The 20178-nt window shown below is 49.4% G+C and overlaps 1 protein-coding gene across 2 annotated transcripts in view; it reads left to right on the top strand.

Annotated features, from left to right (window-relative positions):
• The first annotated feature begins 1558 nt into the window (after nt 1-1558).
• Nucleotides 1559-20178, top strand: part of CRMP1 (collapsin response mediator protein 1) — a 42701-nt gene continuing 24081 nt past the window's right edge. The window contains exons 1-3 of one of the 2 annotated variants that reach the window (XM_079991568.1): nt 1559-1998; nt 10778-10866; nt 16339-16523. In XM_079991568.1, coding sequence (XP_079847694.1) covers nt 1606-1998; nt 10778-10866; nt 16339-16523 — 667 coding nt within the window. In that variant the 5' untranslated portion in view covers nt 1559-1605. Of the gene's footprint in view, nt 1999-7014; nt 7097-10777; nt 10867-16338; nt 16524-20178 lie in introns of those variants that run through there. The other variant, XM_079991569.1, reaches the window with a different exon arrangement.

Genomic DNA, 20178 nt, shown 5'->3' with positions numbered 1-20178 from the left:
CCTACTAAAATCCAGGGGTTAGAGAGCCCGTGCTCGCTCGGCTTGGCGAGGAGGTCGCGGAAGGGGGAGAGCGAAGCCTTCTGCCGTGGGCAAAAAAAGGAGAGGAAGCTGGGCGGGTGGGCTGGCTGGCGGCGGTCTGGCTGGCCCGCTGCTGCTGGGCTTTGACAGCTTGGCGAAGCGGAGGGAGAGGAGCTTTATGGTAATTGCGGCTCTCTCTCCACTGGCCTTCTGGGTAGTGAGCCGAGCCGAGCAGGGAGTCTGGCGAGGGGGCGGGAAGAGACTTTCCCCCCTTTTTTCCACCTCGCCTGGTCAAAAAGGAGAGCGGAGTCTCCTCAGGGCGCCCTCAGGCAGGGCAGGGCAAGGCAAGCAGAGCGAGGAGGAGAGAGAGGGGAAGGGGGGGGGGAAGCAGCCAGGAAACGCCGCGGTGTGGAGGGGGAATCAGTTAAGGAGAGAAAGCGAAAAGCCTTGGAGAAAGGGAAAAAAGGAAAGAAAAGAGGCAGCTCCGGGAGAGCGCGGGGGAAGGAGAAGCCTCGCTGCTGCTGCTGCTTGGGAGAGTAAATTACTGTACTTGCCCCGGGTTAAAGGTAAAGGTAAAGGTACCCCTGCCCGTACGGGTCAGTCTTGACAGACTCTGGGGTTGTGCGCCCATCTCACTTAAGAGGCCAGGGGCCAGCGCTGTCCGGAGACACTTCCGGGTCACGTGGCCAGCGTGACATCGCTGCTCTGGCCAGAGCCAGAGCCAGAGCCAGAGCCGCACACGGAAACGCCGTTTACCTTCCCGCTGGTAAGCGGTCCCTATTTATCTACTTGCACCCGGAGGTGCTTTCGAAGTGCTAGGTTGGCAGGCGCTGGGACCGAGCAGCGGGAGCGCACCCCGCCGCAGGGATTCGAACCGCCGACCTTTCGATCGGCAAGCCCTAGGCGCTTGCCCCGGGTTAGGGGGCGCAAATTACTTGCCTTGCCCCGGGTGCTGATAACCCACGCTAGGCCGCTGGGGGAATGCCGAGAGAGCGCGGGCTCCCAGCCACTGCCGAGGCGTGACTTTTGCGCCCACCCCCGAAGCGCGCCCTTGCCTTTGGGCAACCCAGAGCTCTTTCTCGGCCGGCGCTTCGCTTCCCTGCGGCGGCGGCGGCTGCTCCGTGGTGCTGAACGGACAGCTCCCTCGTCGCGCAGGGGCGGGGCGCAGGGGCCGAGACGCCCCTTGGCCGCCCGCGAGTCCCCGGAGCCTGGCAGCCGCTTGGAGGCGGGAGGCGCGCCGGCCTGGCCTTGCGCTCGGCGTCCGGGAAGCCCCTGCCCTGGAGAGAGGCGAGGCTCGGGGTCCGGCTGCGCGGCCCTCGGCGTGCGCTGCTTCTGCGCGCGACCTTCCGCCTCCCAGCCGGGCCGGGCTGCGGCGCTGCAATCCCTGCTGACGCCGCCGCCGCCGCCGCCTCGCCGCTTCCCATTCGTCCGCGCCGCTTCTCCAGCCCCCTCCCCGCCGCCTCGTCCTTTGTACTTTCTTTCACGTGTTCCCGGCGGCAGGGGAAGAGGAGCGCTCGGCTTCTCCTCCTGGCAAGGCGCGAAGGGCCCCGCGGGCCGTGCGTGCGGCCCCCGCCCCGTGGCGCGAGGATGGCCGAGAGGAAGAGGATCTGGAACACGGAGGACGACCTGCCGGTCTACCTGGCGCGGCCGGGCACCACGGCGCAGACGCCCCGCCAGAAGTACGGCGGCATGTTCGCCTCGGTGGAGGGCGCCTACGAGAACAAGACCATCGACTTCGACGCCTACAGCGTGGGCCGCAAGGGATCGCGCACCCCGCGCAGCGGCAGCCGCCACGACCTGATGGACGGCGGCGGCGGCGGCGGCGGAGACAGCTACAGCGAGACGGCCAGCGACGTCAGCGAGATCTCGGGCTCGGTGGTCAGCTCGCCCAGCGGCGACAAGGAGGCCCGCGCGCCCGGCGTCGAGATCCGCTACCCGGCCGGCAAGGAGCCGCTGCTGCGCGGCGCCCACAATGGCAAGGTAAGCGCCGGGCTGGCCAGGCCCAAGTCGCGGCTCCCCCTGCAGGCCTCGCTGCGGAATCGGGCAGGAGGAGACCCAGCAGCAGCAGCCAGGCCAACCCAGCGCCCGAGGAGGAGAGCGGGGAGCGGCGGGCCGGGTTCCCCGGGGCAAAGGATGTCTCTCCAGGAGGAATGCGGGGGGAAATGCGCTCATCGCGCTCTCTCCCGCTCATCAAACGTAACCTGGCCCTTAGCTAGCATGTCATGAACAGTGGCCTAGCGTGGGTTGTCAGCACCCGGGGCAAGGCAAGTAATTTGCGCCCCCTAACCCGTGGATTTGCGCCCCCTAACCCTAACCCCCAGGTGTTGCGCCCGGCCCCCCTGCACCCCCCAAGCTACGCCACTGGTCATGAATATACTGTAAAAAGTGAGTCCCCGCTGAAATCTGATTTTATTTGTTTCTCTATCTAGCTGTCGTCTCATAACCAAAGGTCTCTGAGTGACAGTCAAAGCAATTCTAAATGCAAATTCAGTAAAAACCCACAGTGCCCACTAATACAAGACAGCCATATCAGCCATATTGTCAGCACCGGGGGCAAGGCAAGTAATTTGCGCCCCCTAACCCATGGATTTGTGCCCCCTAACCCGTGGATTTGCACCCCCTAACCCTAACCCCCAGATGTTGCGCCCAGTGCGGCCAGCCCCCCCTGCACCCCCCACGCTACGCCACTGGTCATGAATATACTGTAAAAAGTGTGTCCCCGCTGAAATCTGATTTTATTTGCTTCTCTATCTAGCTGTCGTCTCATAACCAAAGGTCTCTGAGTGACAGTCAAAGCAATTCTAAATGCAAATTCAATAAAAACCCACAGTGCCCACTAATACAAGACAGCCATATCATAATGATGGACCACATCAGAGAGGTCTAGAGGGGGGTCTTGTCATCAGGACAGCCGGGACCTCCATACAGTGGCGTAGCGTGGGGGGTGCAGGGGGGGTCGGCCGCACCTGGTGCAACATCTGGGGGTTAGGGTTAGGGGGTGCAAATCCATGGGTTAGGGGGCGCAAATCCATGGGTTAGGGGGCGCAAATTACTTGCCTTGCCTCGGGTGCTGACAACCCACGCTACGCCACTGCCTCCATATACACACTGCCCAGGCTTGTATCAATGGGAGGTCGTTTCCGTGCTGCTAATGCAGGATTTGACTTCCCCCCCCGGAGCTGCAGTCCATTCTCTCTCAAGATAGGATGCCAACAGCCAAGGACAGCCAACAATCCCCTTCCTTTGCAAGTCTGGAAGAAAGCTATTCCGTGGAGGCTGCTCACCTAGGGCAGTCAGATGTGCACGCAGGTGCTAAGAACTTGTGTGGAAATGCTCTGAATATGAATGCCCTATGGCTGAAGTGTGTCAGTATCAGTTTCTCTTTCCATGATTACTTACATCAACTTATCTCTGCACAGCTGCCACACATGTGCGTTGGGGAACTGTCTCTTTTAAAGCACTGTATCTGATCTCTGTGGCTAACAGTTTAGGTAGTAGCTCAAGCAGTTGCAAGCCCTGCAAATTCAAGAAGTTTTGAATTCTGTAAAGTCAGACAGATTTCTTTTTTCTTTTTTTGTAAATAATTTTTATTAAATTTCCATTTACCAAACCAATCATATCATATTAATTATTCCAAATTATATCAATACATATCACAAAGTCCAAATATTAAACCAAATTTTAAATTTTGTGTGTGTGGGGGGGTACCCATGCTTCGAGTTCGGTAAGAGTCCGACAGTTTTCATCTGGAGTTCTGGTTGTGCAGTTCCAGGTTTTCTGAGCTCATCAGTGGGCAATGGCTTCTCTATGCTCTGCTTGACCTTTCTTTCAGAAAAGCTGAGCAGTTAGCTAATTTCTATTTGGAGTCACTGGAGCATCGAAACACTCAGTCAAGTTTGGTTATGGGGGTTGCGAGCGGATGGGGGGACGATGACTAATGAGCTGATCAAGAAACCCGTGTTGATTGGCTGCCTAGTAACCTTTTGTTAAGGAAGAACATCTAGCGTTTAGTTGTCATGGCATGCAAGACTTGGGAAGGTTAGTTCACAAACCCTAATATCATTCATATGCATCCAGATATTTACTGTTATCTCCTCCCCCAAATGAAAAATCAAGTATCTTTCAAGGATTTGATCAGAAATGGAAGTTGTTGAAAGAATGGCATTGTTTTATTATTGTACAAGAAAACTTGCTAGTGATTTGTGACCTGCCGACATCTCTATCTCTTCAGCTGTGCATTGCAATGAACACTGGAGAAAGGGAAGACTGTAAAATTGTAGCAAAACCTTTTGAGCAAGGTCATTATTGGAATTCTTCCAGATATTGAAGCCTTCAGAAATGTATCACTTTTTCAAGGCCATAATTTGTTCTTGGCATGCGGGAAATTAAAGGGAAAGATGTTTCCCACTATCCCTACTGAAACCCATTGTGACTGCAGTTAGCCAAGCTTATAGCAGTCCAAACATCCCATAATATGCTCACCAAATAGGCTGGTTGGACTTGCCTGCCATTGCCATGCACCATGATCCACCCTCTAAATATCCAGGATCTGTTTCTTCACAATATTACAGACCCACTGAAATTAATGGACCTAAATTAATCATGTCCACCAACTTGAATGGGTCTAGTCTGAGTAGGACTAGCACTGGATACAATCCTTTGCATAGGATAATGAAGAACATAATTCTGTTTGGGCACTCCACATCCCTCAGGCAGTGAGGGAAAGCAGGGATGGGCATGTTAGCTCTGGGCCCTTGTTGCCTTCCACAAGTTGGAGCAATAATTTCAGGAGCAGGACCCTACTCTGTCCATATATGCTTTCCCTTTCCTGATTTAGAACCCTAGAAAAACCAGGGTTCTAGATTTAAGATAACCAACTTGGTGCTATGAAAATATGGGAGGAAGAAAAAGTTAACTGAGTTAATACTGTGGCCAAAGTACTAGTTTTCAGTTATGTCTTGAAGCTGGCTATTAGAAACTGCACAGAACTGTGTTTTAAGAAGTGAATGGCATGGGAGAGAGTTTGTCTCCCTCCTATATGAAATTGTCATCAGTGAGCATCATATTGCTAGAAAAGTCATAGAGAAGCAGTCCTCAACTGTTGTTTAGCCATCATGACACATACATGCTAGTTACATGTGTCTCCTCAGCCCCATTGTTGTTGCCCATCATATGAAATGTGGTTTTGCAGAAACCATGTGCCAGTTTACTTGGTTCTCATAGTTATATCGAATTTTATTTGTGTGTATACGCCTTCCAGTAACTTGGTTCTGTGTGCTCAAAAGGGCAGCTTAAAAGCTCTTGCAGACAGAGGATGGCCTGTTTAGTTCTCCTTTGGTGGGACCGGCTGTCCTGTTCCTTCGGATGCCCAGAGACAGTTGAGGAGGTTGAAGGGGGCATATCTGCCTCTGATTTCCCCTCCAGTCCAATGTCTGGTCAAACTGGTTTCGCAGGGATGTGAAGCACCCCAGAACAATATGGGGTGATGATGACAGAAGCTAAGAATAGCACCAGCCTCTTCCACACCTTTCTGGGCCGGCCAACCCCTAAGTCAGATCTGGCAGATCCTGAAGTTTGTCTTTCTTCTTCCCCTCCCCCGCTTGTTCCCGATGAAGCTCTTCGCGCATCAGTGGCGTAGCGTGGGGGGTGCAGGGGGGGCCGGCCGCACCGGGCGCAACATCTGGGGGGGCGCGCTCACCGCCTCCGGAGTTGCCGAAGAGCCTCGGGCGCAGGTTGTAGCAGAGCCCCATGTCTCGCAGAACCGACGAGCGTCCGGGCTGAAGGCGTCCGGCAGGCAGCGGCTCTCAACGCTCGCCGCAGTCCCCGTGTGTCAGGGCCGTGGAGGGCGCGCCAGGCAGCCCCTCCTCACAGCCCCGCCGCCGCTGCTGCAGCTGCTGGGCCATGTTGCATTTTCCTCGCCTCTCTGCCCTCCTCCTCCGGGCAAGCGGCGGCGTTTGGGTGGCAGCGCCAGCGGCAACTCGCCTCAGATCACCCGACACGGACCCGCTGCCGCCACCGCCGTGGCTACCTTACCGTAAATACCCCAGCCCAGGCAGCAGCAAGAAGAAGCTGGCAGCGGCGGCAGGTTAGGGGTTAGGGGCGCAAATTACTTGCCTTGCCCCGGGTTAAAGGTAAAGGTACCCCTGCCCGTACGGGCCAGTCTTGACAGACTCTGGGGTTGTGCGCCCATCTCACTTAAGAGGCCAGGGGCCAGTGCTGTCCGGAGACACTTCCGGGTCACGTGGCCAGCGTGACATCGCTGCTCTGGCAAGCCAGAGCCGCACACGGAAACGCCGTTTACCTTCCCGCTGGTAAGCGGTCCCTATTTATCTACTTGCACCCGGAGGTGCTTTCGAACTGCTAGGTTGGCAGGCGCTGGGACCGAGCAGCGGGAGCGCACCCCGCCGCAGGGATTCGAACCGCCGACCTTTCGATCGGCAAGCCCTAGGCGCTGAGGCTTTAACCCACAGCGCCACCTGCGTCCCTTTGCCCCGGGTTAGGGGGCGCAAATTACTTGCCTTGCCCCGGGTGCTGACAACCCACGCTACGCCACTGTCGCGCATCTGTTCCTCCCTGGCGGGGAGGCGCCCTTTTGGGGTTCGCCTCAGGGGCCCCTTGTCCTGACCATTTCCCCCCTCTGGGGCAAAGGGCGCTGCCTTCCTCTGCCGTCCTGCACCTGACAGGACTCTTGGGCGGCTGGCCTGGGACACAATGGCCGCGCCCGCTCTGGGCCAGGCCCTCCCGGGGCCCTTTTCGCCGGCCGGGGGCCGAGCGAGAGGCGGCGTTTTCCGGCCGCGCGAGTGGCAGGCCGGGTCCGAGGAAGCGCTTCCCGGGTGGGGAAGCGGCCTTGGCAGCTGCAGCCACCGCAGCCGCCTCTAGACGGAGCTCGTCGTCCCCGAGTCCCGCAGGCGGGGCGGGGGGAGCCTCTCCGTCGATCCGCCGCGCCCCTCCCCGCCCGCCCGCCCGCCCGCCCGCCTGGCGCTTTGTTGTGCCGCCGCCGCCGCCGCCGGGCGCGCCCCTCTCCGCCGCCGGAGGCATGTCTGGCCACCAAGGCAAAAAGAGCATCCCGCGCATCACGGTGAGCAGCAGCCGGCAGCGCGGCAGACTCCCTTTGTCCGCTGGGGGGGGGCGGGTCGCCCGAGGGGCCGAGGCCGCGTGCGCCGCCCTGAGGGCTGGGCGGGGAGAGGGCTGCCTTGGCGGGGCAGCAGCGCCGCTTCCGGGCTGCAGAGGCGCGCAGCCAGGCGGGCCAAGCAGAACAAAAGAGCGCGGGGAGCCGGGCGCGCGCCTGCAGGGATAGGGACCAGCCGCCCCCGCCAGGGGGGAGCGGGGCGGGTGTCTCCAGAATAGGATCCCAGGCGGGGTTTCCAAAGGGGGCTTAATGAGAGAAGCAGCTCGGCTAAGAGCTCCGAGGGAGCTTAGACAGTGGCGTAGCGTGGGTTGTCAGCACCCGGGGCAAGGCAAGTAATTTGCGCCCCCTAACCCGTGGATTTGCGCCCCCTAACCCGTGGATTTGCGCCCCCTGACCCTAACCCCCAGATGTTGCGCCCGGTGCAGCCGGGCCCCCCTGCACCCCCCAGCTACGCCACTGAGCTTAGATGTCCATTGTGGAGGCGCCCTTGGTTTCCCGAAGCGGAGCAGCCAGCCCCACTCCCCCCCCCATGCAAAAGGCATTTGGGGCGCTTCCCTTGGCGCCCACCCCCCACGGGCTGGAGCCAGCCGCGCTAGAGGGAAACGGGAGCTATGTGCTTCCTCGCGCAGCGCCGGCGCTGCAGGCCTCGGCGAATGGCCACGAGGCTGTCAAGAGGTGCGCGGCATGCTCCTGCCACATGCTTCCTTGGAAGCCAGTCCCATTGTGTTCAACGGGGCTCATTCCCTGTAAGTGTGATTAGGGTGGCATGTTTGGATTTCCTTTAAAGGGCAACACAGAGAAGGAAGAAATGCTGCCGCACAGGAAATTGTGAAGTGCACAAAAGGCTGCCTGCTCTAGGGTGGCAGGTGGCGCATTGTGTGCTATTCGCAGATAGAAACATAGGGATGTGATGCAGCACGATGTCGCTCTAGCACCGCATGGAAAAGGAGAAGCTGTGGTTGCCCACAAGTTTCCCTCTGAAAATCCAGGTATTGCTGGGAGCAACCAGGAATCTATCTGGATATTATTATTATAAAATTAATATACCACCCATACCCACAGGTCTCAGGGCGGTTCACAGGAATTATTTTAAGCAATAAAGAATGTACTTGTTTCTCTTTGAGACTCCACCCGTTTATCCAGACACCCAGGGTTGTGCAAATCTATTTTGTTAAGAATCTTGCTAGATTTCTCCATGTTTCATGAAAACCTCTCAGATTTATAGCTTAAGAAAAGAGCTTAACATTTGCTTTAACTTTCCATGTGGCAGCAACTGGTTGTAATGTGCAGTTGTGTGGATTGTCTGTTTCCCCAAAACATTGATTGGTTTCCCTTCTGAAATCTGACGAACCTCCAAACCTGTTTCAAATTGCATGTTAGGTGAAATTCTTGACTGCAACCCTGATCACAACATTAAGTAAGGGATAGTTGGGTCCAGGGACAAATTTGATCAGGAGTTAGTCCCACAAGTTTCCGGGAGCTTAAGGAAGATGCAAGAATCTTAGAACTGTCTAGCAATATTAAGGCAGCAATCTTCAGTATTTGGAGGACATTCAACCCCACCAGCACCAAACCGGGCAACATTCAAACCCCCTCTCCTCTTGCCCCCAACAGACATTTCACATTTTGTGGCCATTGACTCCTTCCTTGTGGGACTTTTGGAGATGAACCCCCCCCCCCCTTAGGCACCAGAATGAGTGAATACAGTATAGAGCAGGGGACCAGGTGAGTGCTAATACCTAGGAGCCACTCAAAAGAACTGTTTATATGACAGAAAAACAGCATTTGAAAAATTATTTTTAACAGACCAATTAGGTGGAAAGGGAGGTGAGGCAAACGAAGAGGTTCTAATCACATCCTCTTGATAAAACATGTGAATTTGAAGCACAGGGGGGAAAGGCAGGGTCACTGGAGCAGCTTGGTTTATTTTAATGCACCTGCTCATGTCTCCTTAATGCAGAAGCTTTTAGTCGGCAAACTTCCCCCTTCTGTTTATTTCTGTGTCAAGAAAGCCTTCACCAGCTGAAAGTCTGCACACTAGACAGCTAGTCAAGATGCAGGAGCAGGTCCAGGAACCAAGGTGTTACACGAAGATCATCTGGAGGGTCCCTGGGTCTCCACCCTGACTTAAAGCTTGTGGACTCTCTGAGTTTAAGTGCTCCTCAGCCTTAACTACTGTTTCTCTGCGGCTGCAGTCTAGGAGTCAGGGAAACAGAGTTGCCCTATTTTTCCTGCCAGGTTCCCCGCGCCTTAAAAAGCTACATTACAACACACATCTGTGGGTATATGCCCATTTATTAAGTATGAGGTTTAATTTGAGCTACAGGGTGGTTGGAGTTCTTCAGGAAAAAGGCTAACTCATACAGGAACTATTTCTGTTACCCATTTTAGAATATAATTAACAAATTCATATAGGTTTCTTATAATGGTTAGCTTCATCAGTATCTGAAAATTCAAACAGAGGCTCTTTATCCTGTCCAATGCTAAATGTAAATACACGAAACTTGTTAACATACCATATTTCTAGCACACATTATAAGCAAAATGATCAAGGCTTATTTTAAGTTTAAAGGTCGGCTGGAATTTTTTGTTGTTGCCCAGTTACAAATTGGAGCCAAATTCTTGCAGAGAGTTGTACTTTGGTTTAGCAACTCAGTGATTGCAAAGCTTATCTTGCCTATTTGAACTCCCAATAACAAAATTTAGGAAGCAAAAAAAAAAGTATTTGCAGGACGGGATTGTCTGTTGTAGAGATACTCACACATAACCTGGTTGAAAACTCCTAATAATCAAATATTGAAAGTGTTTCTGGTTGGACAGTCAGTCGGAAAAATGTAGTAGACCCTATAAATAGCCCCTCTGACCAAACTAACTTTTGGAAAATAAAAAGGATATCAAAGAAATGGTTTTAACTGACCAGGAGTTTTTCACTATTAAAGGAAAGCATGGTGTCTTATAATCACCTAATTTTCAGAAGCATCCATTACAGAGGCTAGGGTATCATATCTCTTGGATACAGAATAAGAAAAATTAATACATTCAGCAAATACACTGGCCACTTTTAGGTTTGGTAATGGGTTCTAAAAGATCTCTACTGGGAGAATGTTTTCTGGAATAGAAAATAAGTGTTAGCTCGAAGGTGGAACTGGGCAAAGAAGAGGATTTAGCCAGGGCCACCCACCATCACACAAGTGCCACAGCCCTGCTCTGCACTGATATCTCCTTTGGTGATGAACTGGTGCTGTGGTCCTGCTAAAAAAAAGCCAGTCTGTGAAGGTTCCTGGCACACTGCTAAGAAGAGCAGCTGTAGTCCATTTCGACGTTGAGAAAGGGATGCTAATTGTGTTGATATCTGCTTGGTTGGAGATAATGTTGAACATTTCAGAACTTATTTCTCACAAGTTACCAGAGACACATTAGGTGGCTAAAACCTTTGGAGTTTTTAGATGTAAAGAAGTTGACTTTAAGTAGCAGGAAATGTGACCTGAGAACAGATATCCTAATCTAGAATTACAGCAGTGATCGTACTCTTGAAGATCGTACTCTTAAGACTTTGTGCTGTTGATGGTTAACTACATGTTTTTAAGTAAGCTATTAGACCTAATTCTTTTTCTCCTTTCCCCCCTTCAGAGTGAACGCCTGCTCATTAAAGGTGGACGGATTATTAATGATGACCACTCCTTCTATGCAGATGTTTACCTGGAAGATGGGCTGATAAAGTTAGTTTTAAAACTTTGAGCTTTCTGTGTATGTTTGATGATGCAAGAGCTGCTAACTCTTGCTTATGGTGTACTTGCCTATTTAACATCTCTTATCTTTAGTCAAAGCTACAGGCTCCCCATCCAGTCTTTTCTGATATCAGTAGACTGGATTGATTCCAGCCCAAAGTTTCTATTTGGGGTATGTTCACATTAGCATGGTCAAACATACACCCCTTCTGTGTTTCAAACTGCATTTCACAGCGTTGTTAACATTAGAGGGGGGGGATGTCTTCACCCAACAGACATGAACTTTTTGGTTTCTCTGCCCCTGCAACACCTACCCTCCCAAACTCCTATTTTGTCATCTGCACAGGTTGCTCATCTGTGCATGTATGATGGGTGTTAGGATCTGTCCACATTAACCACTTCTTCTGCATCCAGTTTTTTAGTTAGATTGAAGCTGGCTTGAGCAAGGTGCCATGTGAATGTGACTTTAAAAACTTTTCAGTGGGAGCAAAGTGGTAAGTGAACATGCCCTTAGTTATAGGCATCCATCTGTCTTGAGAGACATTGGAGTGTGTAAACCGCTGTGTTAGGAGCACCAAAGTGACCTCCCTGGGACGCAAGCCTGGGCAGTGTGTATCGAAGTCCTGGGCTGCCCAGAGGACAAGATCTCCTTTTCATCCTCGCTAATGTGGTCCTAAGGAAAGCAGAACAGTATGTTTGGCTCCAGCTGGGCTGCAGGCGTTGCTGGAAGGAGGAGTTCAAGGCGCCCCCAACCATCTTAGGGACTCCTTTCTGGATTTGTGTATGGAAATAACCTGACAAACCTAGCCAGCATCTTGAAAAACAGAGACATCTCCTTGCCAACAAAGGTCCGTATAGTTAAAGCTATGGTTTTCCCAGTAGTGATGTATGGAAGTGAGAGCTGGACCATAAAGAAGGCTGATCGCCGAAGAATTGATGCTTTTGAATTATGGTGCTGGAGGAGACTCTTGAGAGTCCCATGGACTGCAAGAAGATCAAACCTCTCCATTCTGAAGGAAATCAGCCCTGAGTGTTCACTGGAAGGACAGATTGTGAAGCTGAGGCTCCAATACTTTGGCCACCTCATGAGAAGAGAAGACTCCCTGGAAAACACCCTGATGTTGGGAAAGATGGAGGGCACAAGGAGAAGGGGATGACAAAGGACGAGAAGGTTGGACAGTGTTCTCAAAGCTACCAGCATGAGTTTGACCAAACTGCGGGAGGCAGTGGAAGACAGGAGGGCCTGGCGAGCTCTGGTCCATGGGGTCACGAAGAGTCAGACACGACTAAATGACTAAACAACAACAAAACTTCTTAGGCTTTTCTTCTCCTGAAGATTTCCCACAAGGCACCAGAGGTTTAGGGTCAGAGTATTCCTTCTCCTAAGTTGGCTACCTTCCCAGGTTAATGAGCCTCATCTGCCCCTCCCCCCATTTCCCCCTACAGTGCACGCAAAACCCACTTTCTTGACCATTGAAACCCACCATTGGTCTTGTCCACCCCATCCACTGGAGCCTGTCTTTGCATGCAAGGGGAAGTTTCTAATTCAATGGGTTTGAGACCAACTGGCTGCCCTGGTTTAGCTGGGTAGTCAAAGCCGTTTCCCGGGGTGTGGCCACTGTCACATGCTAACAGCTTACAGGAGGCGCACGTGAAAGGGTGCAGGGTGAGGACCAAAGGTGGACCAACTACCCAGAAGCAGAACCTCTGGTGGGGGACACATGCCCTTAGTATAGTGTAGAAATCACAGCATAAAAGCTGTTAGGCAAGCATGTACTTCCAGTCAAAGAATTTCCATCAAACATAGAAGGGGCTTAGCTGTTTTAAAAGGATGTCCTCGTGTGAAACTACTGATTTGGATATAGATTTGACACTATGATGGCCAAACTAGATATACCTTGGTATGTGTTGGGGAAGGGGTTGTTCATCAGAGAAATAGCAGAAAATAAAGTAAGAAATTGCAAGAGGTATAGAATTCTTCCCCCCCAAAATAAACTTCTTTGCTGTGGTCCAGTTTATTACTGGTTCGGAGTGGGTCGCAATCTTCTTTTTTGTTAAATAAATTTTATTAATTTTCAATTACAGAAATCCAGTATGCACCAAAATATATTAATACCAAATAACAATACCAATTCAGATACAAATCAATTACATAGCCCAGTGATGGCCAAACTTGGCCCTCCAGCTGTTTTGGGACTACGGTTCCCATCATCCTTGACCACTGGTCCTGTTAGCTAGGAATGATGGGAGTTGTAGTCCCAAAACAGCTGAAGGGCCAAGTATGGCCATCACTGACCAATTTTGTATGGCTTCCCACATGCTGTACTTCAGGGTCTGATTCCCTTTAATTCTGCCTCCAAACTATTGCTTAAACCAAAGACAATCCATTCTTGATAAAATCCCTTATACCGCAGATACAATGATTAACTTCAATTCGCATTAACACATAATAGTAATTTGTAAATTCGCAGATGAAGTTCTCCTGCAAATCTTCTGAATGGATCTTGTTTCATTTGTGCTCTGCATAGTAATGTAACACACACATTGCTGGGCCTCTTGGAGTGGTTTTGTAACAACAACATCTGCCACCCTCAGGCCCATTCCCTTCATATTTCTTCTATCTGCACATGTGTGTGCTTTATGTATAATTGGGTGTTTGTATATATGCCTCTTGAGGATTAACACTTTGTGTAGCTCTGCTGAAGTGAGCTTAAGCCCATGAAAGCTTATGTCACATAAATTTGTTAGTCCTGACTTGTGTTTTTTCTGCAACAGACTAATATAGAATGTGAGGGACATGGCATTCATATGCTTTGATATTAGAATTTCTCATTCACTTTATCTTAAACTGAGGAAGCTATTGCATTTTCTAAACATAAGTTAACTGCAGGCGGGCAAATCAATTCTAGTATTCATGGTTGGCTATAGCTCTTCCCCTTAGGAAGTATACTATGAGCAGGTTCATATGTAAGGCCTTTGCTGCTTCTGCTGTTGCACCACTGGGAGCTAAGCAATGGTTTGTGTAGGTTGCTGTCTGAATTGAGGCTTATGGTTTGTCTTGCTCCAAGTAAAGGATGAGCCGTAAACCCAAAAATTAGTTTTGGTTGCAGCTCATGGGGTGTCTGGAGTGATACAAGCCACAGTCCTGGATTCTGTGGAAAGTTTTCCATTTCATATGTTCATTAGTCACAATGCCCGTTGCAGATACAATCTTAGGCAACCTTGGAAGCTTCAAGGTTGTTAATGAACAGAAACAAATACAGGTAGATAAACATACTAAATTAAATCACCTTCTAAGGCACCAGTAACTTTTCTGATGCAAAACTGTTTTGTTTTTGCAGATTAGTGTAATTTTCCATAAATCTTTTCAGTATGAATTTTTCCAGAGAAAACCCTTTAGTGCTTTAGTGTGAGATTTCCAGCCAAACTAGCCTTCCACTTAGCAAAATTTGCAGTATTTGGTATTGACCCAATTTATATGTAAACTGCATTGATGCAGTGATGCTCAAAAGAATGTGGAGAGTGTTTCACATGTGTGGAATGACTGAGCTGGATTTTTGTAAACCTCTTTAGATGTTTTCTTAAAATTAAGCAGTAGATAAATTCTGTTAAATAAGATAAATGAAATTTAATTTATTCATTCTCTAAATCAGTGGTTCACAATTAGCTAAGTACTGTGCACTCACTGTTTTTCAAAAGCCAAGCCACAGACTCCCTCCTTTTGAAATTTTTGATATCTCTGTGGCAGTTTTTGTTATGTGGATGGTGTCACAGACTCCCTGGGTGGGTTACACGGAATCCCTGAGGTTTTCAGGCCACCAATCGGGAACCACATCTCTAAATGTTTAGTTGGCATGACTGAAGCCTGATCAGCCACCCCACAGCTGCGTAGCTGTTGTTTCCCTGTAGCACTGCCTACGGGCAACTGTGTCCATGGGGTTCCAGGGTCTACCTTCAGCTCTAGCTTCTAAGTTCTGATACATCTTAAGAATGTTCATTGGACTACATGACCCTTGAGATCCCTTCTAACTCTATAATCCTGTGATTCTGTGATTCTTTTATGAGCCCATTTGGGAGATGTATGAGAGGGACAGTGCAAGAGAGGTTTGCAAGAAGCAACTGATAACTTTAATCAATTATATTATCAGAAGAACTATACAACCCAAATAGTTACCGGTAATCGAACTTCACAAAGCGTGTTCTCCAATAAATGAGAGCACGTGTTGCGGTGTGGGCCACCAGGCCAGGCCTCTTGTTGCCAGGCAGGTTAATAATTGTTGCCTGGCATCATGATTGGGTAACCGGGTTGCTGGGGCAAATTGTATGTTGCAAATTGGGTGGGTGGGACCATAGTCTTTAAATATTGGTGCACTCTGGTTTCTCTTTCTCTTTGCAGAGTGCATCGGATCACCCGCCCGCCCGCCCTCTTTCCGGTTGACCTTGCTTTGCCTGTCATGGGGTCGTCTGCTTTGGAGCAGGGACCTAGTAGGAATTTTGCCATTTGGTGATTGGCTGTGCCATTTGGTTTTTGCCTACTACTCAGCAATTCGTCACAACTTGTAAGGTTGCGGTTAGGCATTGGTTATAATATGCTGGTGGTGGAGGGGTCAGGCTGGGCCTGCCCCTCCTATTGCGCTGAAGGGAATTCCGTTAAAGGAATCCTGGGGCTTGCCATGATTTCGTCCAATCCCTGTTATGGGACCAGAGCCGCCCAATCCCTGTTATGGGAATCCTTGTTATAGGACCGGGCAGGCAAGCTTTCGGGGAGCTGCTGGGGTGAGCGGCGTGGGTCCGATGCTTAGCTCAAAGGACCCCCGGTTTGACTTTCTCTTCTACTGGCTACCGATCGGACCTCGGGATGTCAGTTCTGTCCCAGGTGGGGGGACAGATAGTCATAACCAATGTCTAAACAACCACTCACTGATTTTGTATTTTAATAAAGTTGTGGCCAAAATAGTGCCCAAAAACCAAAACTAAAATTACGTATTATGTGTGAAGTTATTTGAGGGGTGGCCTGGGGACCTACACACGCAAAGGCACGGGCAGTTTGCACCATTCTTCCATTGCCAACATTTGTGTTATGATTTGCATGTTTTGGAACTGTATCTCAGGTTTGGGCTGGCTGTGATATTCTTTCTGGTAGTGGACATAGTAATAGCTTTACTGTGCTGTAAGGAAAGCTACAGTATATGACACAAGCAGTTTGTAGGAATTCTAAGCAGTGTAAAGACCAGCCCATGAGATACTGTAGCTAAACTTTCATTTGCAGGATCTGTGGTTGCAAAATGCATGCAAAAGTGCAGTGAGATCTATTGGGATGCAGGATGCTGTATAATCACATGTTAGACCCTAATATTAGACACATGATTCAACTGAAGTTGAGGTTTATATTTGAAACCTTCAAGATTGCTGTTAATGTTTCTAGACAAAAGAACCAAAATAGCCCTTCTTCTTTTTCGTCAGACAAATAGGAGAGAATTTGATTGTTCCTGGTGGAGTGAAGACCATTGAGACGAATGGGCTTATGGTTATTCCTGGAGGCATCGATGTCAATACTTACCTGCAGAAGCCCTCTCAAGGCATGATGGCTATTGATGATTTCTATCATGGCACAAAGGCAGCTCTAGGAGGAGGCACAACCATGATCAGTAAGTACTGGAAATGCTCAGCACTTCATAAAGGAAAAGCTGAGGATGTGTCCCATTCATAGAAGCATTAGAGAAAGGTTTATTTTCATATGGCACAGGAGAGCAAACAAGCAAGTCCAGACCCTTCTCCCCATTAAAGATATTAATAGCTGAAGCTTCAGTGGCTGTAATGATATGTGCAAATGGGTTATCGAGACTGAAGAAAAACAAACTGCTGGTGAATGAAAACATTAGATTTTTAACTGGATATATTGTTGTTATTGTTATTATTGTTGTTATTATTTCAATTTATTAGTTCCTTACCACATAAGTCTCCAAGTGACCTCAAAAAATTGAAAGCTGAAAGAATGGCAAAAAACCCTGAAAAGGACAATGTAATACAATGGTAACCATACCTGCCCTTAGACCATAGGGTGAAAGGCTGGGAAGGAAGGAAGGAAGGAAGGAATAAAATAATCTATAAAAGAAATCTATTGAAACAGCAGCAAAAGCACAGCTGTCAAGCTTCCCTTTTTTTGCGGGAAATTCCCTTATTCCAGCGCCGTTTCCCACTGCTTCCCGCTGCTATCCCAGATTGTTAGATATCCCGTAGACTGTCCCTGGGACAGGTGAGGCTGCTGATCCCTTATTTTCGAGGCTGCTGATCCATTATTTTCAAATCTGAAAGTTGACAGCTATGAGCAAAAGCATTCTGTCAATAGACAGCAAAATAAAACAGGCAGCAACCATTTTGCACGGGGGTTCCATTCCCAGCCCCCACATGCGTTGGCAGAGAGTGTATAAGAGTGCCCTGCCCCATTATGCCCCACCCCCTTTCTCCCCGTTCTGCCCTCGTTTTGCCACCTTCTGGGTCTCTGAAAGGACCCATGCATCGGTGATCATGCGTCAATTGGAAGCGCCGAAAATGGTCGCCACCAGAAGTAGTAATAATAATTTTAAAAATCATTATCCATCAAATGCCTGGTAAGTTTTTACTTAGCATAGGGACGGTGTTAAGTGATGGAGCAGGGTGAATCTCACTGGGGAGAGTTTTCCAAACTTCCATGAGAGGAGCACCCAGAGAAGGGCCCTGGATGAAAACCAGAGGGTCTGGGTAGGTTCAAATCATGAGTGGGGTTTGAAAAAATATTGGGGCTCTGAGCCATATAGAGATTTAAGGTTAAATGACCACTTTGAATGGGGCTTGGAAATGAACTGGCAGCCACTGCGGCTGAGTCAAGGGCCGGTGCCACGTGATCCATTTGCCCTAAACCTCTTAGCAATCAGGTGGGTGCATTCGATGCTGCCTAGTTTCCGAATCATCTTCAGAGACACCCCTGTGCAATTACAGTGCAGTAATCCAGAGGGACGCTGTCTAGAGCATTCTGCATGCCACTCAATTGGACAGGAGAGCCATCCTCTAGCAGCATCTCAATCTTGTCTAGATTAAACTTCAGTCCGTTGGTCCTCATTCAGTCCCTTGTGACCAGGCAACAGTTCAGCACATCCGCTGCCTCACCTGCAGAAGATGAAAATGAGAAACAGAGCTGGCTGTCCTCAGGATACTGATAACAATGTGCTCCAAAACTGAGTATGACCCCACTTAGCAGTTTTAGTGTCATAATGTCGGTAAAACACTTTACATTTCATCTTAGTGTGTGTTCACACCAGCTTTGGCTGGTTTACTTGTGGCCCTGTGCAGAAAATTTGAGCTTAGCTCAGTGATACATCCTCTGTATCACTGTAATATGCTCCTTGCGTGGCGAGTTCCCGCCCCCCTGAAAATAAAGACACATGACACAATTATTAAGGTTAATGGGCTAAATAAGGTCACAACGTTATTGGTTACAGGTGAAGAGTGGTGTTGGCTTAGGCATTGGTCCTAACCGACTATATCCAGCTTCAGCCCGTCCGCTTGAAGTCCGGGAAGGGTTAACCACCAGTAGGGGGAGTCCTGCTGATGCATATCAACTAGGAACTCCCTCGGGGTCACCGATAGGGGGCATGCCTTAGGCCCTCACCTCCCTAGGCTTCGGACAGGGCCACGCCCCCCAGAATTCCTTTATCGGACTACCCTTCAATATGCAGGGCAGGTGATGGCGCTTCCTCCCCTCTTCCATCTACAAATCAATACCAATGCCTAACTGCCAATACCAAGAAAGTTGTGATGATTTGCTACGAGGTAGGCGAAAACCAAGTGGCTGGTGCCAATTTGCCAAGTGGAAAAAATTCCTACCAGGCCCCTCAGTGGCGACCAACCGAGGTCCATAGCAAAGTCAAGGAACGAAAACCTTAAAGGGCAGGAGGGTGGGAAAAACAGGAACAGCTGGTAGGTGGGAAAAGAGGGAGATCCCCGGTGCCGCTTGCCTTAAATAGGGCAGGCCACGCCCCCAGAGCCAGCCGATTGGCTGGCAAGGGGGTGACATGGCCGGGGATTCCCCCAATTGCGCGGGGGCATGAAGCCCGCAACCCCACCTCCTCTGCAGGGCGGAAGTGGCTTTATGGGACTATTTTTAAAGACTATTAGGAAACCAGTTGGTACAGAACATAGCAACAAGAATGCTGGTACCAAGTTATCTGAAGGGCCACGTGCATGTTTATGAGCTTTCCTGGGCTTTCAGATCTGCTTCTGAGGCCCTGCATTAGTCTGATGGGTACCAGGTACAGAGCCTTTCAGGTGGTGGCACTACAGTTATGAATGCTCTCCCTTGGAAAGTATGAGTGATCCCATCTTTGAAAATGTCTAAGAAACTACTAAAAAAAATTGTTTCTGTCTTTTTATTATTTGCTGTTGCTTTAAAAAAATTCTAATGTTTTAGTGGCTATTGTTCAGTTTTAAGCAGGTGTAATGCCTTCTTATTGTTGTTGTTATTGTTATTATTATTATTGTTATTATTATTATTAAGTCATAAATTTTGGACACTGTCTTGAAGTAGCTGTTGCACCCTAAAATCTAACATATAAATCAGGTAATAAATAAAATAAACAAAACTGTTGAGAATGACTGGCAAAAGATGTTCCTTCAGCATATGTCCCTTGTTAGATGAATGTAGTCTATTTATATAAAAAACTGAAAGACTGCAGTGGAGCTAAACAGTGGAGCTGGGCGAGAGAATTTGTCAGTGAGGCGCTAGGTGGGAAAAGGAGCCTATTTCTAGGAAGAGAGAAGAGAGCAGTGTGTGAAAGTGCCATTGAGAGTGGCTTTATTTTCAGGCTATTTTATTCTCAGCAGTTGGGTGGGCAGCAGGGGCAAAGCAAGACAACAAGTTATGATTAAGCCAGGATGTCAGTACGGGCATAACAACAAACCGTGATTTATGATCCTAGTTTGCTGTCTCAAGCATAGTATGGCTAGTGTGCCTGCTGGGGTTCAGGCATGCAGACAGGCTGGGGTTATGCTAAAAGCAACAACAACCCTATGGCTTGGTGTTACTTCCAACGTGGGCCACTTTGGTGCTTACTCCTAAGTGTGCATTGGCCAAGGCTGCACGTATTTCTTAGGGGATAACCTATTCTTACTGGCTTAGTCAGCTCAGTGTCCTGCTTTTTGGAAGAAATAGGCAAGATCAAACTTAAGTTAATTGAAATAGTTCTTCCTTGCACAGAGAAATGTCTAGTTTATTTAAGCTCTTCAAAAACAGTGCGACAATGAAACAAGAGGTTTCAGGACCTGTTT

The sequence above is a fragment of the Podarcis cretensis genome (assembly GCF_951804945.1).
Source record: "Podarcis cretensis genome assembly, chromosome: 9".
NCBI classification, from domain to species: Eukaryota; Metazoa; Chordata; class Lepidosauria; order Squamata; family Lacertidae; genus Podarcis; species Podarcis cretensis.
Note: the sequence above shows the minus strand (reverse complement) of the source record. Positions and strands in the feature narration are given on the sequence as shown.